The sequence below is a fragment of the Carcharodon carcharias genome, chromosome 33 (genome assembly GCF_017639515.1).
Source record: "Carcharodon carcharias isolate sCarCar2 chromosome 33, sCarCar2.pri, whole genome shotgun sequence".
In the NCBI taxonomy this organism is placed as follows: Eukaryota; Metazoa; Chordata; class Chondrichthyes; order Lamniformes; family Lamnidae; genus Carcharodon; species Carcharodon carcharias.
Window position 1 is genome coordinate 16,406,676 of NC_054499.1, and position 24,624 is coordinate 16,431,299.

General features: G+C 49.8%; 1 protein-coding gene across 1 annotated transcript in view; it reads left to right on the forward strand.

Annotated features, from left to right (window-relative positions):
• and3 (actinodin3) overlaps positions 1–24,373 on the forward strand; it is a 61,664-nt gene extending 37,291 nt beyond the window's left edge. The window contains exons 5-7 of the mRNA XM_041178787.1: positions 6,756–6,811; positions 14,924–15,081; positions 22,620–24,373. Coding sequence (XP_041034721.1) covers positions 6,756–6,811; positions 14,924–15,081; positions 22,620–24,065 — 1,660 coding nt within the window. The 3' untranslated portion in view covers positions 24,066–24,373. The remainder of the gene's footprint in view (positions 1–6,755; positions 6,812–14,923; positions 15,082–22,619) is intronic.
• Positions 24,374–24,624: the final 251 nt, after the last annotated feature.

Here is a 24,624-nt window from a genome sequence, read left to right on the forward strand (position 1 = left end):
GGGTCCTTCTCAGGATGGCGGCCGGTGACTAGTGGAGTTCCGCAGGGGTCTGTGTTGGGACCACAACTTTTCACCTTATACTTTAATGATCTAGATGAAGGAACTGAGGGCATCCTGGCTAAGTTTGCAAATGATACAAAGATAGGTGGAGGGACAGGTAGTATTGAGGAGGCGGGGAGGCTGCAGAAGGATTTGGACAGGTTAGGAGAATGGGCAAAGAAGAGGCAGATGGAATACAATGTGGGGAAGTGTGAGTTCATGCACTTTGGTAGGAAGAATAGAGGCATAGACTATTTTCTAAATGGGGAGAGAATTCAGAAATCTGGAGTGCAAAGGGACTTGGGAGTCCTAGTCCAGGATTCTCTTAAGCTTAACTTGCAGGTTGAGTCGGTAGTTAGGAAGGCAAATGCAATGTTGGCATTTATTTCGAAAGGACTAGAATATAAAAGCAGGGATGTGCTGCTGAGGCTTTATAAGGCTCTGGTCAGACCACATTTAGAATATTGTGAGCAATTTTGGACCCCAGAGGAGGTTCACGAGAATGATCCCAGGAATGAAAGGCTTAAAATATGAGGAATGTTTGAGGACTCTGGGTCTATACTCGATGGAGTTTAGAAGGATGAGGGGGGAACTGATTGAAACTTACAGAGTACTGAAAGGCCTGGATAGAGTGGACGTGGGGAAGATGCTTCCATTAGTAGGAGAGACTAGGACCCGAGAGCACAGCCTCGGAGTAAAGGGAAGACCTTTTAGAACAGAGATGAGGAGAAACTTCTTTAGCCAGAGAGTGGTGAATCTATGGAATTCATTGCCACAGAAGGCTGTGGAGGCCAGGTCATTGAGCGTATTTAAGACCGAGATAGATAGGTTCTTGATGGGTAAGGGGATCAAAGGTTACAGGGAGAAGGCGGGAGAATGGGGTTGAGAAACTTATCAGCTATGATTGAATGGCAGAGCAGACTCGATGGGCTGAATGGCCTAATTTCTGCTCCTATGTCTTATGGTCTTGCTGCATTTGGACATGGACTGCTTCAGCATCTGAGGGGTCGAGAATGGTGCTGAACATTGTGCAATCATCAGCGAACATCCCCACTTCTGACCTTATGATGGAAGGAAGGTCATTGGTGAAGCAGCTGAAGGTGGTTGGGCCGAGGACTCTACCCTGAGGAACTCCTGCAGTGATGTCCTGGAGCTGAGATGACTGACCTCCAACAACCACAGCCAGTTTCCTTTGCGCTTTGTATGACTCCAATCAGCGGAGACATTCCCCCCCCACCCCGATTCCCATTGACTCCAGTTTTGATGGGTTCCTCGATGCCACATGGTCAAATGCTGCCCTGATGCCAATGACGATCACTCTGACTCATTATAGAGCCTTAGAAAGACACAGAAAGAGGCCACTCAGCCCATCATGCCTGTGCCAGCTCTTTGGCAGAATTATTCCACCAGTCCCTCTCGTCCTGCCCCTTTCTCCAAACCCTACAAAGTTTTCCTCTTCTAATGTGAATCCAATTCCCTTTTGAAAGTTATTATTGAATCTGCTTCCATCACCTTTTCAGACAGCAAATTCCAGATGATAACATTGGACAGAATAGAAAAAAAAAATCCTCATTTTGTCTCTGGTTCTTATACCAATTACGTTAAACCTGCGTTGTCTCATTCTCGAAAACAGTTTCTGGTTAATTTACTCTATCAAAATCCATCATGACATTGAACACTTTTATCAAATCCCCATGCTCTCTATCCCTGTGCGCATTCAAGTGCAGATTGCTCTCCCTGTCACTGTCCGCTCGCAGTACTCTCTCTCTCTACCCTACACTCTGTCTTACCACCCTGTCCCTGAGCCGTCCCCTTTGCCCCACACTCACTGTCTCCGTGCATCCAAACTCATTCTGTCCATGCAGACCAGTCCATCTCTCTTCTATCCTTGCATACATGCTCTCTCGGTCTCTGTCTCTCTGGAGCTGCTCTCTCCCTCTCTCTCGCTTTCTTTCTCTGGAACTGCTCTCACTCTCTCGCTTTCTCTCCCTGACCTGCACTCACGCTCTCTCTCTCTCTCTGGACCTGAGCTCACTCTCTATCTCAATGTGCGCTCTCACTCCTTCTCTCTGGACCTGAGCTTACTCTCTCTCTCTGGATCTACATTCTCTCTCTCTCTCTCTCTCTCGACACCTGCACTCACTCTCTCTCTCTGGGCCTGAGTTTGCGCTCTCTCTCTCTCTGGATCTGAGTTCACTCGCTCTCTCTCTGGACTGAGCTTGCTCACTCTCTCTGGATCTGAGCTCACTCACTCTCTCTCAGGATCTGAGCTCACTCACTCTCTCTCAGGATCTGAGCTCATTCTCTCTCTCTATGTGCACTCTCACTCTCTCTTGACCTGCACACTCTTACTCTCTCTCTCTGAACCTGAGCTTACTCTCTCTCTTTATAAATCTGAGCTCACTCTCTATCTCTCTGGATCTGCATTCTCTCTCTCTATCTCTCTGAACACCTGCACTCACACTCTGTGGGCCTGAGTTTGCACTCTCTCTCTCTCTGAACCTGAGCTCACTCACTCTCTCTCGCTGGACTTGAGCCCACTCACTCTCTCTGGATCTGAGCTCACTCACTCTCTCTCTGGATCTGCATTCTCTCTCTCGCTCTTTCTCGACACCTGCACTCACTGTCTCTCTGGACCTGCACTCACTCGATCTCTCTGGGCCTGAGCTCGTTCTCTCTCTCTCTCTGGACTGGAGTTCACTCGCTCTCTCTCTCTGGACCCGAGTTCACTCTCCCTCAGGATCTGCATTCTCCCTCTCTGGACCTGCACTCATTGTCTCTCTCGACCTGCGCTCACTCTCTCTCTGGACTTGCACTCTCTTTCTCTCTCTGGACTGGAGTTCACTCGCTCTCCATCTCTCTCTGAAGCTGCACTTTCTTACTTTCTCTCTCTGGGCCTGAGCTCTCTCTCTCTCTCTCTCTGGACCTGAGCTCACTCTCTCTGGAACTGAGTTCACTCCCTCTCTCTCTCTCTCTCTGGATCTGCATTCTCTCTCTCTCTCTGGACCTGCACTCATTATCTCTCTCGGCCTGCAATCATTTTCTCTCTCTGGACCTGCACTCACTTTATCTCTGGACCTGAGCTTGCTCTCTCTCTCTCGACCTGAGTTCACTCTCTCTCTTTGGACCTGAGCTCACTCTCTCTCTCTGGACCTGAGCTCACTCGCTCTCTCTCTCTCTCTCTCTCTGGATTTGCATTCTCTCTCTCTCTCTGGACCTGCACTCACTCTATCTCTGGACCTGCACTCACTCTCTTTCTGGACCTGAGCTCGCTCTTTCTCTCTGGACCTGAGCTCACTCTCTCTCTCTCTCTGGACCTGAGCTCGCTCTCTCTCTCTCTGGACCTGAGCTCGCTCTCTCTCTCTCTCTGGGCCTGAGCTCGCTCTCTCTCTCTCTCTGGGCCTGAGCTCGCTCTCTCTCTCTCTCTGGACCTGAGCTCGCTCTCTCTCTCTCTCTGGGCCTGAGCTCGCTCTCTCTCTCTCTCTGGACCTGAGCTCGCTCTCTCTCTCTGGACCTGAGCTCGCTCTCTCTCTCTCTCAGGGCCTGAGCTCGCTCTCTCTCTCTCTGGACCTGAGCTCGCTCTCTCTCTCTGGGCCTGAGCTCGCTCTCTCTCTCTGGACCTGAGCTCACTCTCTCTCTGGATCTGAGCTCTCTCTCTCTCTCTCTCTGGACCTGAGCTCGCTCTCTCTCTCTCTCTAGGCCTGAGCTCACTCTCTCTCTCTCTGGGCCTGAGCTCGCTCTCTCTCTCTGGACCTGAGCTCACTCTCTCTCTGGACCTGAGCTCTCTCTCTCTCTGGGCCTGAGCTCGCTCTCTCTCTCTCTCTGGGCCTGAGCTCGCTCTCTCTCTCTGGACCTGATCTCACTCTCTGGACCTGAGCTCGCTCTCTCTCTCTGGACCTGAGCTCTCTCTCTCTCTCTGGACCTGAGCTCCCTCTCTCTCTCTCTGGGCCTGAGCTCTCTCTCTCTCTCTGGACCTGAGCTCACTCTCTCTCTGGACCTGAGCTCTCTCTCTCTCTGGGCCTGAGCTCGCTCTCTCTCTCTCTCTGGGCCTGAGCTCGCTCTCTCTCTCTGAACCTGAGCTCACTCTCTCTCTGGACCTGAGCTCTCTCTCTCTCTCTCTCTGGACCTGAGCTCTCTCTCTCTCTCTGGACCTGAGCTCTCTCTCTCTCTCTCTCTGGGCCTGAGCTCGCTCTCTCTCTCTGGACCTGAGCTCACTCTCTCTCTGGACCTGAGCTCCCTCTCTCTCTCTCTGGACCTGAGCTCGCTCTCTCTCTCTCTCTGGACCTGAGCTCGCTCTCTCTCTCTGGACCTGAGCTCTCTCTCTCTCTCTCTGGGCCTGAGCTCACTCTCTCTCTCTCTGGACCTGAGCTCGCTCTCTCTCTCTGGACCTGAGCTCACTCTCTCTCTCTCTGGGCCTGAGCTCTCTCTCTCTCTCTGGACCTGAGCTCTCTCTCTCTCTGGGCCTGAGCTCGCTCTCTCTCTCTCTCTGGGCCTGAGCTCGCTCTCTCTCTCTGGACCTGAGCTCACTCTCTCTCTGGACCTGAGCTCTCTCTCTCTCTCTCTCTGGACCTGAGCTCTCTCTCTCTCTCTGGACCTGAGCTCGCTCTCTCTCTCTGGACCTGAGCTCTCTCTCTCTCTCTCTCTGGGCCTGAGCTCGCTCTCTCTCTCTGGACCTGAGCTCACTCTCTCTCTGGACCTGAGCTCCCTCTCTCTCTCTCTGGACCTGAGCTCGCTCTCTCTCTCTCTCTGGACCTGAGCTCGCTCTCTCTCTCTGGACCTGAGCTCTCTCTCTCTGGACCTGAGCTCGCTCTCTCTGGACCTGAGCTTGCTCTCTCTCTCTCTCTGGGCCTGAGCTCGCTCTCTCTCTCTCTCTGGGCCTGAGCTCGCTCTCTCTCTCTGGGCCTGAGCTCACTCTCTCTCTCTCTCTGGGCCTGAGCTTGCTCTCTCTCTCTCTCTCTCTGGACCTGAGCTCCCTCTCTCTGGACCTGAGCTCTCTCTCTCTCTCTCTCTCTCTCTCTCTGGACCTGAGCTCACTCTCTCTCTCTCTCTGGACCTGAGCTCTCTCTCTCTCTATCTCTCTCTGGGCCTGAGCTCACTCTCTCTCTCCCTCTGGGCCTGAGCTCACTCTCTCTCTCTCTCTGGACCTGAGCTCTCTCTCTCTCTCTCTCTCTCTGGACCTGAGCTCTCTCTCTCTCTCTCTCTGGGCCTGAGCTTGCTCTCTCTCTCTCTCTGGACCTGAGCTCACTCTCTCTCTCTGGACCTGAGCTCGCTCTCTCTCTCTGGACCTGAGCTCGCTCTCTCTCTCTCTCTGGGCCTGAGCTCGCTCTCTCTCTCTGGACCTGAGCTCACTCTCTCTCTCTCTCTGGGCCTGAGCTTGCTCTCTCTCTCTCTCTGGACCTGAGCTCTCTCTCTCTCTCTGGGCCTGAGCTCGCTCTCTCTCTCTCTCTGGACCTGAGCTCGCTCTCTCTCTCTGGACCTGAGCTCACTCTCTCTCTGGACCTGAGCTCTCTCTCTCTCTCTCTCTGGACCTGAGCTCTCTCTCTCTCTCTCTGGACCTGAGTTCCCTCTCTCTCTCTCTGGGCCTGAGCTCACTCTCTCTCTCTCTCTGGAGCTGAGCTCACTCTCTCTCTGGGCCTGAGCTCGCTCTCTCTCTCTGGACCTGAGCTCTCTCTCTCTCTGGACCTGAGCTCTCTCTCTCTGGACCTGAGCTCGCTCTCTCTCTCTCTCTGGACCTGAGCTCGCTCTCTCTCTCTGGGCCTGAGCTCGCTCTCTCTCTCTCTCTGGACCTGAGCTCGCTCTCTCTCTCTCTCTGGGCCTGAGCTCACTCTCTCTCTCTCTCTGGACCTGAGCTCGCTCTCTCTATCTCTCTAGGCCTGAGCTCGCTCTCTCTCTCTCTCTGGGCCTGAGCTTGCTCTCTCTCTCTCTCTGGGCCTGAGCTCGCTCTCTCTCTCTGGGCCTGAGCTCGCTCTCTCTATCTCTCTGGGCCTGAGCTCTCTCTCTCTCTCTCTCTGGGCCTGAGCTCTCTCTCTCTCTGGGCCTGAGCTTGCTCTCTCTCTCTCTCTCTGGGCCTGAGCTCTCTCTCTCTCTGGGCCTGAGCTTGCTCTCTCTCTCTCTCTCTGGGCCTGAGCTTGCTCTCTCTCTCTCTCTCTCTGGGCCTGAGCTCGCTCTCTCTCTCTGGGCCTGAGCTCACTCTCTCTCTCTCTCTCTGGACCTGAGCTCTCTCTCTCTCTGGGCCTGAGCTCACTCTCTCTCTCTCTCTGGGCCTGAGCTCACTCTCTCTCTCTCTCTGGGCCTGAGCTCACTCTCTCTCTCTCTCTGGACCTGCACTCGCTTGCTCTCTCTCTCTGGACCTGCACTTGCTCTCTCTCTCTCTCTCTATCCGTGCAGTGTGACTCACACATGTTTGCAGCCTCTGTGCTTCTATATTTTGTTCTGGGACTCCTGTGTTTTGTTACTAATGGGCTCACATTCCTTTGCCATGCGGTTGTAATCTTGGGTCTAATTCTGGTTATTTTCCAGGTTTCCTGCCTGGGGCCTGAAATAATGTGGCAGCAGATGCCTGTAGTCAGGCTGGGACCTGTGACACCCAATGATTTTATGAGGTAGCAGATGGAGCACTTTGTGGTGTGTTGCCAGTGTCTGACTGCTGGGGGATGTTGGTTCCAGTTTGGATTTGTGCATTTTTGCTGTCAGTCACAATAATACAAACTACAAAATCCTTCTCTTCCAGGTGGAGTCCAGTCTGGAAGTCTGTGGGACCTCATTAGACCAGGTGAGTTATAAGTCCACCCTTTCAGATTACCCCGCCGTTTGCAGAAGTACAGGGTGAGAGGTGCAAGAGAGAGCGAGGGCAGGGGGGGAGAAGAGTGGGGGCGGGGAGGGGGGGGGGTTGGTGTGTGGGTCAAGTGGAGAGGGGGTGAGACAGAGGGGGAGGGGAAAAGAGTGAGCCAGGAAGAAGAAAGATTGGGGGGGGTGGGGAGACAAAGGGGAAGAGAGAGGGGGAGAGGAGGAAAGAGAGAGAAGAGGGAAGGAGCGAAATGGGGAGAAAGGGGAAGAGAAAGGTGGGTGGGGAGACGGGTAAGGATCTAGAGAGGGGGAGAAGAGAAATGGGAGAGAGGTAAGGGGGGGAAGCAGAGGGGGAAGAAGACAGGGGAGAGGGGAAGAAGAGAGAGGGGAAGCAGAGGGGGAAGAAGACAGGGGATGAGAAGAGAGATGGGGGAGAAGAAGGGAGAGAGAGGGAAGAAGAGAAGGAAGGGGAGAGAAAGAGAGAGGGAAAGACGGGGGAAAGAGGGAGAGTGAAAAGGGGAGGGGAGGACAAAGGGAGGAGATCGAGGAAGGGAAGAGCAGAAACATATGGAGGGGGAGTAGCAGGGATAGAGGGAGGGAGGCATTGAGTGGGAGACAGAGGGACCGTAAGCAAGTGATGGAGGGGAGAGGTGATGGATGAAGAAACTGGAAGGAGGTGTAAAATCGAGACGGGTGCAGGAGAGGAGGGGTAAGCGATGGTGTAGGGAGAGATGGGGAGGGAGAGATTGGGTAGTGAGGAAGTGACAGAAGGAGGGAGGAGAAGGGGAATGAAATTGCAGAAGGAGAGAGGTGTAGAGAGAGATGCAGGGAAGGGAAGAGACAGAGAGAGCAAGGGTATAGAAAAGAAGGGACAGAGGTGAGGGGACAGAGGTGAGGCAGATAGGAGACAGAAGACAGGGGAATAGTGAGGGAGGGGTTATGGATGGGGTGAGAGGTGAAGCAGGGGAGGGAATGTGAGCGTAGAGGAAAGAGGGGATAGACAGGTGGTGAGGAGAAAGACAGAGAGAGAGACAGAGATAGAGAGAGACAAACACAGAGAGAGAGAGAGAGACAAACAGAGAGATACACAAAGAGAGAGACACACACAGACTCAGATAGAGAGAAACACTCAGACAGAGAGAGAGACAAACAGAGAGAGAGACACAGAGAGAGAGAAACACAGAGAGAGAGATAAACACAGACAGTGACACAGGGAGAGGGAGAGAGAGACAGAGAGAGAGAGAGAGAGAGAGAGAGAGAGACAAACAGAGAGAGACACAGAGAGAGAGACAGAGAGAGAGAGACACACACAGACAGAGAGAGAGACACACACACACACACACACACACACACACAGGGAGAGAGTGACACAGCGAGAGACAGAAAGAGAGAGACAGAGAGAGAGACAGTGAGAGAGAGGGACAGACACACACACACAGACAGACAGAGAGAGAGAGACAGAGAGATAGATTGAGAGAGAGAGACAGGCAAAAGAGAGACAGAGAGAAAGAGCGAGAGAGAGACAGAAAGAGAAAGAAAGACAGAGGGTGGGAGAGACAGAGAGAGCACAATTAGAGGCAAAGGAAGGGAAGACACAAAGGGAAGATGGGGGAAGGTGAAAGGAAAGGAGAGAAGGAAAAATGTGGGAGGGGGAGGAGTGAATTATGAAAGGGAGGATTAAAAAGGGAGGAATGGTGGGGAAGGGAGAAAGAGGGGAAAGCAAGAGGGAGAGAAAGAGAAAGAGACAGACAGACAGAGAGAAAGGACGGCAGATATAATATGAGGCAGAGAAATGGAGGGGAAGAGAAGCCAACGAGACGAGTAGGGGAAAGGAAATGTGGAGGCAGGGATGAGAGAGAGGGATGGAAGAAAAGGAGGGAGAGAAACAGAGGGTTGGGGGAGGGAGAGACATGGAGAGGAAGAGGGACAAGAGAGAGGAGGATGGTAATTGTGGGAGAGAAAGATAGAGATGGAGCAGTAGAGGGAGGAGCAATAGAAATAAGAAGAGAGATGCAGGAGTAGACAGATAGAGGGGGAGAGGGGGTGAGAGACAGAGGGAAACAAAGGAAGGTGGAGATGTACAGGAGGGGAAGCAGAGGGAAAAGGAAGGGAGAGGGAGAAGGGTGGGGGAGGGGAGGTGGGGTGTTGTGGATCTGTGTGAGGTTTACCCTAACAATTATTCCCCATCCCTGGGAGGCTGCCTGAGGCTTTGGGGAGCAGTTTGCAACCTGGTTCTCATAGCTCGCCCTGAGATGATCGGCCAACGCTGGTCTGCTGTCTCACCAAGACCAAGTATTTCCACCTGTGTAATATCACCGCCCCAAGTCTGTAGATCCGCTGCTGCTGACATCTCCATCCTTGACCTCCTTATCTGCAGACTTGACTATTCTGAGATGTTTGGGCTCGGACTTGCACTTTGATCCTTCCATAAAGTTGAGCTGATTCGAAACCTCTGCTGCCCATATCCTAGCTCGCACCTAAGGCCCTCCAGCCAGCAACTCTGTTTCCAGTCAACAACATTCCTTCGTGGCCTGACAAGAAATCAGCCTTCCCGTTGGCATGCTGGCGTTCAAATCCCTTCGCGGTGTCGCCACTACGTATCTCTGTAACCTCTTTCAGCATTACAATCCTTTGAGCTTTCTGCGCTCCTCCAATTCTGGCCACTTTTGCTTCCCCAAATTTACTTGCTCCACCATTGTTGGCTGTGCCTTCAGCAGCCTTGGCAATGAGCTCTGGATATCCCTCCGTAAACCTAACAACCACTCTCTCAACTTTCAAAACACTCCCTAAACACTACCCCTTTGACCAGGTGTTAGGTCACCTCTCCTGAGAAATGCTTATGTGGCTAAGTGTCAAATGCTGCGGTAAAGCATTCTGGGATGTTTTACAATGTAAAATGCACTGTATAAATGAAAGCTGCTGTTGCTGGAGAGTGTGTGCATGTGTGGTGTGTGTGTGAGTGATGTGTGCGTGTGTCTGGTATGTGTGAGTGGTGTGTGCATGTGTTATGAGCAGCAGGTGTGAGTGTATGTGCGCGTGTGTATTTGAGAGGCAAGGTGTATGAGGTGTGGGTGTGAGGTCTTTGTGTGTGTGTGTGCAAGGAGCGAGTGAGTGTGTGCAAGGTGTGCATGCGGGATGGGTGTGTCTGTGTGCCCGCGGGTGTGACTGTGTGTGTGTATGTGCGCGCGCACGCAACGTGCAAGGTGTGTGTTCACGTTTGCACATGCACTGGGCTGTGGGTGGAGGTGAGTGTGTCAGTGTATGTGGAGGTTTGAATTTGTGTACGAGAGTATGTGTGTGAGGTGTGTGTGAGTGTATGTGTGTGAGAGTATGTGTGTGTGAGAATGTCCACTGGTGTGTGCGTGCGCACTGGTGTGTGTGTGTGTGTGTGCATGCGTGCAGAGGTGAGTATATGCAGACATGTGGGATGTGTATGTGTAGGCGTGAGTGTGTGTGTGTCTGTGTGTGCAGGTGTGCGGGCGTGGAGTTGTACGGGCGCAGAGGTGTACGGACGCAGAGGTGTACGGGCGCAGAGGTGTACGGGCGCAGGGGTGTCTGTGTGTATGTGAGATGTATGCACAGGTGTGAGTATCTGCGTGTGTGTGAGCGGGTATGGGTGTGTGTGCGGGTGTGAGTGTGTGTGCGCGAGTGTGAACGCAGATGTGTGTATGCAGGGGTGTGTGTGCAGGTGTGAGAGTGTGTGAGTGTGTGTGTGGAGATTTGCACTTGTGTGCAAGGTGTGTGTGTACGGGTGTGAGTGGATGTGTGGGTGTTTGTGTGTGCAAGTGTGTGAGAATGCGCACTGGTGAGAGTTTGGGTGTATGCGGGATGTGTGTGTGTGTGCTTGGCTGTGAGAGTGTGCATGTGGGTGTGTGTGCAGCTGTGGGTCTGTGCATGTGTGTGCAAGCGTGCATGTGTGAGCGCGGGTGTGTGTGTATATGTTTATACATTTTGTGCATGTGTGTGTATACGTGTGCGTTTGTGTGTATACGTATGTGTGCGTATATGTGTATGTGCGTGTGTGGGTAGTGTGTGTGTATGGATGTGTGCGGGTGTGTGTGCACGTGAGGTTTGTGTGTGTGAGTGTGTGTGCAAGTGTGCGAGGTGCATGTGCGCGAGCATGAGGTGCATGTGCGTGAGGTGCCTGTGTGCGCGCGAGGTGTGTGTGCGGGTGTGTATGTGTGTATGTGAGGTGTATGGGGGTGTGTGTGCGTGCACACAAGGGATGCATGTATGTGTCTGTATGCAGGTGTGAGTGTATGTATGCAAGGTGTGTGTACAGTTCTGCGTGTGTGTGGCCGCAAGTTAGTGTATGCGGGTGTGACTGTGTGTGTGCATGAGGTATGTGTTTGTGTGCACGTTTGTTGAGTGTGTGTGTAAATCTGAGTGTGTGTGGGCACAAGGTGTGTGTATGCCAGTACGCTGTGTGTGTGAGTGGGTGTGTGTGTGTGCACGTGGTGTGTGTACGGGTGTGTGCGTGTGGTGTGTGTACAGGTGTGCATGTGGTGTGTGTACGGGTGTGCATGTGTGACGTGTGTGAGTGTGTGTGTGTGTGTGCATGCATGAGGTGTGTGCGTGTGTGTGAGGTATGTGTTCGGGTTGAGTATGTGTGGGTGAAAGGTGTGTGTATGCAGGTGTGGTGTGTTTGCGTGGGAGTACGTGTGCATGTGAGATGTGTGTGCAAGTGTATGTGTGAGAGCAAGGTTTGTGTGTGTACAAGGTGTATGTGTGTGTTTGTGTGTGCGGGCATGAGTGTGTGTGTGTGAGGTATGTGTATGCGGGTCTGAGTGTGCGTGTGCATGAGCTGTGTGCGGGTGTCAGTGTGTGCATGTGCGAGGTGTGTGTTTGTGTGCAGGTTTGTGTGTGCGGATTGGGTGTGTGTGGGTCTGTGTGTGTGTGTGGGCGCGAGATGTGTATATGTGGGTGTGTGTGTGTGTGAGAGCGGGTGTGTGTAAGGTGTGTGCATGGGTATGTGTGTGTGAGAGAGAGTAGGAGTGTGTGTGTGTGTGTGTGAAAGCGGGTGTGTGTGTGAGGTGTGTGCATGTGTCTGAGAGGTGTGTGTGTGGGTGTGAGTGTGTGTGCGAGTATCTGTGTGCAAGCTTTGTGTGTGTGGGTGTCTGTGTTTGGGTGTGTGCAGGTGTGGCTGTGTGTGCACGAGGTGTGTGCATGTCTGTGTGCAGGTGTGTGTGTGCGTGAGTTGTACGTGAGCAGGTGTGAGTGTATGTGTGTGTGTGCAAATCTGAGTGTGTGTGGGCACGAGTTGTGTGTATGCCAGTACGCTGTGTCTGTGAGTGGGTGCGTGTGTGTGCACGTGGTGTGTGTACGGGTGTGTGCGTGTGGTGTGTGTACAGGTGTGCATGTGGTGTGTGTACAGGTGTGCATGTGTGATGTGTGTGAGTGTGTGTGTGTGTGTGCATGCATGAGGTGTGTGTGTGTGTGTGTGAGGTATGTGTTCGGGTTGAGTGTGTGTGGGTGCAAGGTGTGTGTATGCAGGTGTGGTGTGTTTGCGTGGGAGTATGTGTGCATGTGAGATGTGTGTGCAAGTGTATGTGTGAGGGCAAGGTTTGTGTGTGCATAAGGCGTATGTGTGTGTTTGTGTGTGCGGGCATGAATGTGTGTGTGTGAGGTATGTGTATGCGGGTCTGAGTGTGTGTGTGCATGAGATGTGTGCGGGTGTCAGTGTGTGCATGTGCGAGGTGTGTGTTTGTGTGCAGGTTTGTGTGTTCGGATTGGGTGTGTGTGGGTCTGTGTGTGTGTGTGTGGGCGCGAGATGTGTATATGTGGGTGTGTGTGTGAGAGAGCGGGTGTGTGAAAGGTGTGTGCATGGGTATGTGTGTGTGAGAAAGAGTAAGAGAGTGTGTGTGTGTGTGTGTGTGTGAAAGCGGGTGTGTGTGTGAGGTGTGTGCATGTGTCTGAGAGGTGTGTGTGTGGGTGTGAGTGTGTGCGCGAGTATCTGTGTGCAAGCTTTGTGTGTGTGGGTGTCTGTGTTTGGGTGTGTGCAGGTGTGGCTGTGTGTGCACGAGGTGTGTGCATGTCTGTGTGCGGTTGTGAGTGTGTGTGTGCATGAGTTGTATGTGAGCAGGTGTGAGTGTATGTGTGCGTGTGCTCGGGTTGAGTGTGTGTGGGTGCAAGGTATGAATATGTAGGTGTGGGTGTGAGTGTGCATGAGGTGTGTGTGCAGGGTGTATGTTTGTTTGCACGTTTATGTATTCGGGTTGAGTGTGTGTGCGCGAGTGTGAGTGTGTGTGTACAAGGTTTGTGTGTGTGCATGTGTCTGTGTGCGGATGTGTGTATGCGCAGGTGTGTCTGTGTGCATGTGCATGGGTGAGTGCTTGTGTGTGTGAGAGAGGTGTGTGTGTTCGGGTTGAGTGTGTGCGGGTCTGTGTGTGAGTGCAAAGTGTGTGTATGAGTATGTGAGCTGGTGTGTACGTGTGAGGTGTGTATGTGGGTGTGAGTGTGCACGAGGTGTGTGCGAATGGGTGTGAGTGTGTGTAAGGTGTGTGCATGTGTGAATATGACTGTGTGTGTAACGTTTGCATGTGTGTGTCTGTGTGTGTGGGTGTGCTTGTGTGGATGTGGGCATGTGTCTGCACGCATGCACAGGTGTGTGTGTGTGTGTGTGTGTATATATGAGTATGAGTGTGTGCATGTGCGTGAGGTGTGTGTTTGTGCATGTGCATATTTGGGTTGAGTGTGTGTAGGTCTGAATGTGTGTGGACACAAAGTGTGTGTATGCGGGTGTAAGTGTGTGTGTTTGTGAGCAGGTGTGTGTACATGAGGTGTTTGTGCGTGTGTGTGTGCACAAGTGCGAATGTGTGTGGGTGGAAGGTGTGTGTGTGTGGGTGTATGTGTGTGAATGTGACAGCGTGTGTGCAAGGTGTGTGTGCATGCAAGGTATGTGTGTGTGTGTGTGTGTATGAGTGTGAGAGTGTGTGTGTATACAGGAGTGTACAAGGTGTGTGTTTGTGCATGTTTGTGTTTGGGTTGAGTGTGGATCTGAATCTGTGTGGGCACAAGGTGTGTGTATGCGGGTGTGAGTGTATGTGGATGAGTGTGTCTGTGGTTCTTAGAGTGTGCATGAGTGTGAATATGCGCATGGATGTGTGTGCACGCGGGTGTGTGTAGGTGTGAATGTGAACCTGTTTGTGTGTGTGTATGTGTGCAGGGCGTGTGTGCGTGCGTGCGCACCTATGTGCAGGGGTGTGTTTGAGGTGTGGGGTTGGTTGAGGTCTGTGTGTGTGTGTTGGGGGTGGGTGTTGTTTGTGTGCGTCTGTGTGCGGGGTGTGTGTTTGAGGGGTGGGTGGGTTGAGCTGTGTGTGTGTGTTGGGGGTGGGTGTTGTGTGTGTGTGCGTGTGCGCGCATGTGGGTGCGAGTGTGTGTCTGAGGGGAGGGGTTGGTTGAGGTCTGTGTGCGTGTGCGTGTTTGTGCGTGCATGCATATATATGTGTGTGTATCTATATATATAATATATATATGTGAGTGTGTGTGTGTGTGTTTGAGGGGCGGGGTTGGTTGAGGTCTGTGTGTGTGTGTGTGTGTGTGTGCGCGCGCGTTTGCATGTTTGAGGGATGAGGGGTAGAGGTCTATGGGTGTGTGTGTGTGTTTTTGAGGGGTGGGGGGTGTTGAGGTCTGTGTATGTGTGTGGGGGGCTGTTGTGTGTGCATGTGCATGGAGGGGGTTTGTGTGTGTGTCTAAGATGTGTGTTTGAGGGGTGGGGGGGTCGAGGTCTGAGTGTTTGTGTGTGTGCCAGATGTGTGTGTTCATGTGTTTGTGTGGTGTGCGGGATGTGTGTGTGTGTGTGTGTGTGTGTGTTTGAGGGATGGGAGGGTTGAGGTCTGTGTGTGTGTGTGTGTGTGTGGGGTGTGTGTTTGAGGGATGGCAGGGGTTGAAGTCTGTGCCTGTGTGTGTGTGTGTGTATGTGTGTGTGTGGTGTGTGTGTTTGAGGGGTGGGAGGGTTGAGGTCTGTGTGTGTGCGTGTGCGAGGTGTGTTTGAGGGGTGACGTGTTTGAAGCCTGTGTATGTGCGATGTGCAGGTGTCAGTAATATTACCCACCTGATAGTGAAGTCTCACCTCTCACAATGTCCATTACCATTACAGTGAAAGGAGATGAAACAATAACTCTGAAATCACATGAGGCTACAGATTTCCTGCGAACACCTCTCACACGGAACAGACGCCACATCAAGTGGTACCAACAAAATCCTGACTTCCAGGCGTATTACAAGTATTATCAGAAAATTGGTCACAATGAAGGGGTGAGTGTCAACACTGCGGCTCTGCACCAATGTGGGTTTGGAATGTTAAATATCAGTGTGTGTGAGGTTTGAAACATCAAAACTGCTAGGGAGCAGCCAAGGACAAAATTAATTCTCACTTAGAGGGACATGTGTTAATAAGGGATAGCCAAGACAGGCTTTTAAAAAAATTAATTCATGGGATGCGCGCATCGCTAGGCTAAGCCTGCATTTATTGCCCATCCCTAATTGCCCTTGAGAAATGAGTGGCTTGCTCAGCCATTTCCCTGAAGGACATCAGTGAACCAGATGGGTTTTTAAGGGTCATCATTAGACTTTTAATTCCAGATTTTTGTATTATCAGATTCAAAATTTGAACCCGGGTCCCCAGAGCATTACCCTGGGTGCCTGGAGTACTAGCTCAGTGACAATAACACTACGCCACCATCTCCCCTCAGCCAATGACAAATTGAGTCAGACTAATCTGATTGAGCTGTTTGATGGAGTAACAAGGAGGCTTGTTGAAAATAGTCCATTTGACGTTGGACTTTCAGAAAATGTTTGCAATGCCACACAACAGAATTGTCCAAATAGGATATGGTAACAAATGGACATACACACAAACACCCACCTCACACACAGACCCCCAACCCCCGTCCCTCAAACACACACCCCACATACAGACACATGCAACACACACACAGGTAACTAGGGAATGGAATCGGCCAAAAGATTGAAAGCAGGGTGTATAGCTGAACTGATAGTTTTTCACCATCAGTGATTGGAGCACGTGCTGGACTGTATTCAGTGGGGTTGGTTCTAGGGTTTAGGATTGGGGCTATTACTTGTTGTGTTGTACATCATAGGATAAGTATGAAGTGATGTACTTTGGAAGGAACAATATGGAGAGGCAATATAATCTTAACGGTACAATTCTGAGGGGGGTGAAAGAGCAGTGAAAGTGGGTGCATATTCAGGAAATTTTTAAAGTGGTAGGGCTAAGTAATAAGGTGGTTAAGAAAGTGTATGGGACACTTGGATTTGTAATTAGGAGCACTGAAGGAAGCCTAGCTAAGTCATTCACATTGGTTAAATCTGAACTTGAGTATTGTGCACTATCTGGGCACCACATGTTAGGAAGGGTGCCAAGTCCTTGGCAAGGGTGCAGAGCAGATTTACCAGGGAGAAAGAGTTTCAGTTATGTGGAAAGATTACAGAATCGGAGCAAAAGCAAAAATACCTGGAAAAACTCAGCAGGTCTGACAGCATCTGCGGAGAGGGACACAGTTGATGTTTCGAGTCCGTATGACCCTTCATCAATCGGGAGATTGTTGTCCAGAGAGCAGAGTTGATCAAGGGGAGACCTAACAGAGATACTCAAAATTATGAGGGGTTGTGAAAGAGCAGATCAACCCTCCCCTTTGAGAGGGCTACGGACCAAATGCTGGAAAGTAGGAGAAGGCCAGCGGAGACGAGATAAGCCAAATGGCCTCTTTCTGTGCTGTAAGTGTACCATAATTCTACGAACAGTCTTAAATCACAGGCTGGAAGAGTGGCAAGGGTTATAAGCTTCAACAATTCATGGATATGACACCCCTTCAGCCCTCCTTCCCCTTCACTTTCCTCTTGCTCCATCGCTTTTTCCAATCTCGTCCCTTGTGTTTTGACAACCAAAAGCCTGAAGCTTCATTCCTTTGCAACCTCAGCAGCCCCTCACCTCAATGAGTTCCACGCTCACAAGAGCTCTTCTTCCATTGTCTTCTTCTACACCCACTCCTTCGACCGGGAGTTTTCCCCACGCACAGCAGGCTCTTTCTCCAGCCCCCTAGGCTTCGCCCTCCATCTGGACCCTTCCCTCTCATCCTTTCTAGATCTTTTCATTGAGAACTGCCTGCCTGATATCGACCGCCTTAGATTTTCTGCTTCTCAACTTGAGTATTGTGCTTAATCTGGGCACCACACGCTAGGAAGGATGCCAAGTTCTTGGAGAGGACACTTACCAGGGAGATGGGGGTATCAGTTATGTGGAAAGATTACAGAGTCGAGATGGTTTCCCTGGGAACAGAGTTGATCAAGGGGAGACCTAACAGAGATATTCAAAATTATGAGGGGTTGTGAAAGAGGAGGTAGGGGGGAATTGTTGGAAATACTCAGCAGTTCTGGATCTGAAAGGGAAACAGAGGGCAGGATTTTCGGGCCCCAACGGCCATTCTCGCAGACAGGATGGGAAAGATTGGAGAGCCGTTAAAAGTCAACGGCTCTCCAAATTTTCCCGTGCCACCCGCGATGATGCCCACCAGAGGCGGGGCCAGAAAGTCCTGGTGGCACTTAACATTCCAGGTCGAAGACCTTTGGTCAGGACTGGAGCATCTGGACATGTAACAGAGGCTGGGGTTGTTCTCCATGGAACAGAGGAGGCAGAGAGGAGATTTGATTAAGATGTACAAAATTATGAGGGACCTGGATACCGTGGATTGGAAGGGCCTATTTACTTTAGTAGAGAGGTCAGTCAGTAGGGGGCAAAGGTTCAAAGTGATTGGCAGGACGATTAGAGGAGAGAGGGTGGGGGTCTGGAACTCACTGCCTGAAAGGGTAATAATCAGGGGGTGAGTTACTCGCTGCGGGGATCCTAGCCTTTGACCTGCTCTTGTAGGCCACAAATGGCTGTTCCAGTTCAGTTTCTGGTCAATTAAACTTTCCAATATTAGGAAATACAGAGCTCTCCAAATGGTGGGATATATATATATCCTAATCTCCTAATATTGAGATTACTGGAGTACTTGAATTGGTGGGATTATTGGAGGTCTTCCAGTGGTGTGATTTATATGAATTTTCCTACAGCACAAGTAGATGGAATCACCTCATATTAAGATTGAGGTGGATCATGAAATATTGGGTTCAATGGGGCTCTCATCTCATGGGACATATTCAGATTTTCAAGTGGGATGAGGAGTTATAGGGCATATCCCAATATTGGTAGTGATTGGGATCTTGTAATGGTGGAGAGCAGCGGTATGAAGGGTGGGGTGTGGGAGAGAATTATGGAGTAGCACCAATATTAGGATTGATGGGTATCTGCAAGTGATAGAATTCATGAGGCTCTCATTGTTGGAATTATAGCCAAGGAGTGGGGGTTCTCTCAATGGTGGAAATTCTTGGGATTGCCAATAGAGGATTAATAGACATTTCATTGTGGTGGGATTTATAGGGATCAATCGTGCTGGGATTTATCAGGGTTTTTAATATTGGAATGGTATCCTCCATGTTAATTGTGGGGTCTCCAGTGGTGGAATGTATATGAATCTTCCAATGTTGGATTTATGAGGCTTTACCCATTGGGAAAATTAATGGGGATGTCTCAGTCAGGGGATTTATGGAGATTTGCCAATGCTTGGATTGCTAGTATTCCCTTGTTGGTGAGAGTTAAAGGGATCACCAGCAGGATATTGTGAATAATGAGAATTGCCGAATGGTGGAACTCATGCCCCCAATGATGGGAATTATAGGGATCTTTAGCAATGGTGTTCTCTAAATAGTGGGATTTGTGAGCATTTCCAAAGATTACAAATGGGGTCTCTTTGGTGGGTTGCATTTAGATATTCCGATAGAAAAGTTATGAGGGCCCCCAATATTGGGATCTTCTAGTGGTGGGATTTATGGTAATCTCCAATATTGGGATCAATGGGATAGTGCAGTTGATGGTGAGTACATGGACTTTTAAATGGCTTTTGACAAAGTCACACATAATAAACTCATTAACAAAATTAAAATCCCAGGGATTATAGGGGCAGTGGCAGCATGGACATAACATTGGTTAAGGGATAGAAAGCTGAGAAAAGTGGTGAAAGGGAAGTACACAGGGGCATTCCTCAGGCATTGGTGTTAGGATCACTGCTCATTTTGATATAGAGTATATTAATGGTCTGAGCTAGGGTGTCTCGGCATAATTTCAAAGTTTGCAGGTGATACCAAACAAGGAAATGCAGTAAACAATGAGGAGAGTAATGACAAATTCCAGGAGGACACAGGCGGAAATGGGCAGACACATGGCAGAAGAAGTTTAACACAAAGAAGTGGAAGTAATACATTTGGTGGGAAGAATGGGGTGATACAAACTAAATGATACAAATTTAAAGGGAGTGCAAGTCAGAAAGACCTGGGGCTGTATGCAAGAAATCTTTGATTACAAAAGCATATAGGAGTAAAGGAATAGATTCCAAAGGCAAGGGAGTTACAATAAACGTTTATAAAACACACATCAGGACTCAGCCAGAGTACTGAGTTCAGTTCGAGGGACCACACCTTAGGAAGGATGTCAAGACCTCGGAGATTTACTCGAATGGTACCAGGGATGAGGGCTGCAGTTTTGTGGAAAGACTGGAGAAGATGGGGTTATTCTCCTTATAAGAAAGACGGTTAACAGGGATTTGATAAATGTGTTCAAAATAATGAATGGTTTTGATAAAGTATATAAGGGGAATTAAAAGGGACCAAACAAGGGCAGTCCCAACCAGCTTGATGCTAGAGAGGAGTCAAGGGAGGAGGATGGTGGATCAAACATATCAAATTCTACAGACAGGCCAAGAAGGATACATAGTGATAGTTCAGCATGGTCACAATTACATTTGACTTTGATAGCTGAATGAATGGTCTCAATATTCATGACAAAGAAATCCAGGAGCTTCTGGTACCAGAGGCAGTGGCATAATGGTAAAGTAATGGTTAGGTAGTGGTAATAACTAGTAACCCAGACTCCCAAACTAATGCTCTAAGTTCAAATCATGGTAGCTGGTGGAATTTCAATTCAATTAATAAATCTGGAATGATAAAGCTAGTCTCAGCAATGGTGACCATGGCAGCCATCATTGATTGTTGTAAAAATCCATCAGGTTCACTAACGTCCTTCAGTTTTGGTACTGTGGCACGGACGGAAGCTGATTGGAGGGATTTGAGCATGGAACACTGGGAAAGATAGGCCTGAAACTGGGAGGCGACAACATGGTCATGGACTCTGGAGAGGGAAGGGAGCTTGGAGATGAGGTGATAATTTACAAGGATCGAAGATGGGTTTTTTAAGGGCGGGAGGGCAGGTTTGAAAGGGAGTCAGTAACTATAAATAATATCGTCTAACAAGCAGCCAAGGAAGAAAAGTTGGGTGGTTAGCAGTTTAGTGGGGGGTAGAGTCATGGGAGCAGGACACATTGTGGTCAGAGGGGGGAGATAGGAGAGCAACCAGAAAAAGATGAGAGTGCAGTTCTAGGACAGAGAAAATCTTAGGGGAGGTTTAAAGACCTGATTCTGTGGGTTTGAGTAGAGAAAGATGCAGCAGAGGAAGCTCTGGAATAAATGGTCTCAATCTTCAAGACAAAGAAACTCAAGCTCCTGGCACTCGAGGTGCAGTGGCAATGCTATGGTTAAGTAGTGGTAACAACTGGTAATCCAGACTCCCAAACTAATGCTCTAGGTTTAAATCCCCTCATGGCAGCTGGTGGGATTCCAATTCAATTAACAAATCTGGAATTACAGGTCCCAGACCCCTTATCCAGCATCCCAAAATCCAGTGGGGCTCGAAAACAAGGTCCTGCACTGGGAACTACAATCCCCATCAGGCATTGCTGTCTGTCATATCCAGGTTGCGGCATGCTGATTCCCTGTTCTTTGGGTCCGGGATTAACGGTGGAAGCTGACCTGATCTGCCCCATATCCCTTCCTTTCCCCATCCCAGCTGGGTTCAGCTCAGTGGAGAAATCAGCCTGGCTTTATGTTATCCTATTTCCACCCCCGCCCCCCCCTCAACCGCAGGACCCAAAATCTGGAAAATCCCTGTATCTAGTACACTCTAGTTCTGAGGTTTCCAGATATGGGGTCTGGTACCTGTATAAAGTTAGTCTCAATAATGGTAACCATGACAGAATCACAGAATTTTAACAGCACAGGAGGTCTTCATTCAGCCCATCGTGTCTGCACTGGCTGTCCAAATGAGCATTATGACCTAGTGCCAATGCCCTGCCTGTTCCCCGTACCCTTGCACATTGTTTCTATTCAAATAATCATCTAATGCCCTTTTGAATTCCTCGATTGAACCTGCCTCCACCACACTTCCGGGCAGTGCATTCCAGACCCGAACCACTCGCTGTGTGACAAAGCTTTTTCTCACATCACACTTGCTTCTTTTGCAAATCATTTTAAATCTGTGCCCTCACGTTCTTGATCCTTTTACGAGTGGGAACAGCTTCTCCCTATCTACTCTGTCCAGCCCCGTCATGATTTTGAACATCTCTATCAAATCTCCTCTTAGCCTTCTTCTCTCCAAGGAGAACAATCCCAGCCTCTCCAATCTATCCTTATTGCTGAAGTTTCTGTACCATTCTTGTAAACCTCTTTTGCACTCTCTCTGTGTTCACATCCTTCCTATAATGTGGCGCCCAGAACTGTAGACAATACTCCAGCTGAAGTCTAATGTGTCTTATATAAATTCAGCATAACCTCCCTGCTCTTCTACTCTATGCTGCTATTAGTAAAGCCCAGGATACTATATGCTTTATTAACTGCTCTTTCCACCTGTCCTGCCACCTTCAGTGATCTATGCACATATACACCCAAGTCTTTCAGCTCCTGCGCCCCCTTCAAAATTTAACCCCTCATTTCACCCAACAGCTATCATTGATTGTTGTAAAAACCCATCTGGTTCACTAATGTCCTTTAGGGAAGGAAATCTGCTGTCCTTACCTAGTCTGGCCTACGTGTGACTCCAAACCCACTGCAGTGTAGTTGACTCTTAACTGCCCTCTGAAATGGCCTAGCAAGCCTCTCAGTTCAAGGGCAATTAGGGATGGGCAACAAATGCTGGCCTCATTGCTGCTGTCCACATCCCATGAAAGAATCAAGAAAAAGAAGATAAGGGTGGATGGGACAGGATTGATGGGTTTAATAAGATGGTTTGTACAGAAGAGAAGGAGGGGACCAAAGATGAAGACTATAGCTTAGAGAATGAACAGGATAGGATAGGGTAATGGTTTCAGTGGGACAGAGGCATCAAAGATGGAGGTGAGAGTGTGACTGAGGTCAGTAGCTGCAGAAATGTCATGTGGTGAATGGCAAGCCAAATAAGGCAAGACAGTTGGGCATTTGGAAGTGCCACTGTCATTGTTAGTGACTTTGGCACGAGTTCCTTCAGGGGCGACACAGGAAGAAAGGGACAGGGAAGGAGGGAGGGTGGCTGTGTGTGAATGGAGTGGATACATGCAAGTAATCAGAGATTGCCTTGTCCGTGATTGACACATTGGAAGGCGAGAGGCCACGTGAAATGGCAAGGCTGAAGGGATGGCAGTGAATATGGCTAGGAGAATTTATAGGAAGGATAGGAGCACAGTGAACTTAGAGAGCGAACAGTATAGTGAGTTGTGATGGCAGTTGAAATCACCGAGAAGTCACTCAGTGCAGAGGCTGAGAGGGGAAAGCCTCAGTGAGAGATGTAGCAATGAGGGCCTTCAGGGCGGGGAACAGGTTAATGGGAAAGATCTGTTTCTAACCATTTCATCTCTCCTTTATTTTTCCAGCTGTATGAAATTGATCGGATTCGGTTAACCTATCTGCAAATGAGACATCTGGAAAATGTCTACGGAAAGAATGCTCCATACTACCAGTACACTATTGGCCTACCGCCAATACTTGGGACCGTCAAAGGGGTATCCACACCCTCCTGTGACCCCAAAACAGATAAGAACTGTAAGTCCCAGCCTCCAGCCCCTAAGGTCCCCGTGCCTAAGTCTCCAGTTGCACCCGTAAAGGCTCAACATCAAGGTCAACCTCAGCTGTCTTGCAACCCTCATGATCCATCATGTCTTCTGCAGTACTTCTACAGCTTTATGGCAAACGTTCAGTCAGGCTCTGACTGCGATCCCAAAGCTGATCCCAAATGCTCACGGGGAGCAAGAGCACTGCCCTGTGACCCCAAGTATGATCAGGCCTGCAATCCTTCCAAATCTATGGCAATACCCTACAAATCCATGCACTGTGACCCTATGTACAATCCGAATTGCAACAAAGAGGAAGAGAACAGAGAAAACCACCAATCAACACCTGGCCCAAGCCAATCTGAGCTTCCCGAGGATGAAGGACAATCTGAGGAAGGTGATGAAATTGACTATGATCCACATGACCCTGGTTACTATGGATACCGTGGTTCATACTATGATCACAATAATCCACACGGTGCCTCTCCATTTGTGAATCCACACGGTGCCTCACCATATGGGAATCCACACGGTGCCTCACCATACGGGAATCCACACGAGCACTCACCATACGGGAATCCACACGGTGCCTCTCCATATGGGAATCCACACAGTGCCTCACCATATGGGAATCCACACAGTGCCTCACCATACGGGAATCCACACGAAGACTCACCATACGGGAATCCACACGGTGCCTCTCCTTATGGGAATCCACACGAAGACTCTCCATACGGGAATCCACACGAAGACTCTCCATATGGGAATCCACACGGTGCCTCTCCATATGGGAATCCATACGGTGCCTCTCCATATGGGAATCCACACGAAGACTCACCATATGGGAATCCATACGGTGCCTCTCCATACGGCAATCCACACGAAAACTCGCCATATGGGAATCCACACGAAGACTCGCCATATGGGAATCCAGACGAAGACTCGCCATATGGGAATCCAGACGAAGACTCGCCATATGGGAATCCAGACGAAGACTCACCATATGGGAATCCAGATGAAGACTCACCATATGGGAATCCATATGGTGCCTCGCCATATGGGAACCCACACGCTGCCTCGCCATATAGAAATCCATATGGTGCCTCGCCATATGGAAATCCATACGGTGCCTCGCCATATCCATCTCCTTACGGCTCCCCATATGAATCTCCTTATAACTCACCATATGCATCTCCTTATGACCCTCATTATGGTCACGAAGATGAAGATGAAGATGAGGAAGAAGATGAGGAGGATGACGAGTATTAACTATGCTAATGTTACTGTCCTCCAAGACAACAGGACAAGGGACCACAAATGCAATCTCTCCCTCTTATGCTTCTCTCGGGTGTGGGAGTATTATTATTTTGATCAGAAATGGGCTCATGTTGTGATTTACAAAGAAATCCAGGAGGTTGTGAAAAACTAGGCATGGAGCCTGGGTTTAAACGCCTAGCCTTTTTGTAATGCCCCACCTGGAAGCAGCAGTATCGGACTCTCTGGCCTTCTACACATTATTCAGAACAGTCTTAAACATGGCTACAAAGCAGAAACATATAATCTGCTTATTGTCTTCAGTATAGTCTAAAAGAATATTAAATTAAATGCCCCTGTGACTTTGGGCTGGACTACAGGCTTGTGAATATCACAGAACAGGGCACTGCCGCCTTCTTTTAGGTGGCAGTGGGTGGGGTGGGGAGGGACAGTGCAAGAGTGAGGAGATAAAGAATACAGGCCTCATAGTAATGAACAGACCTCATGATTGGAAGGCCTCGCTTAAGTTGGCTAAAGGGACCTGGATTCTGTGATGAGATTAGGATGAGCTGTA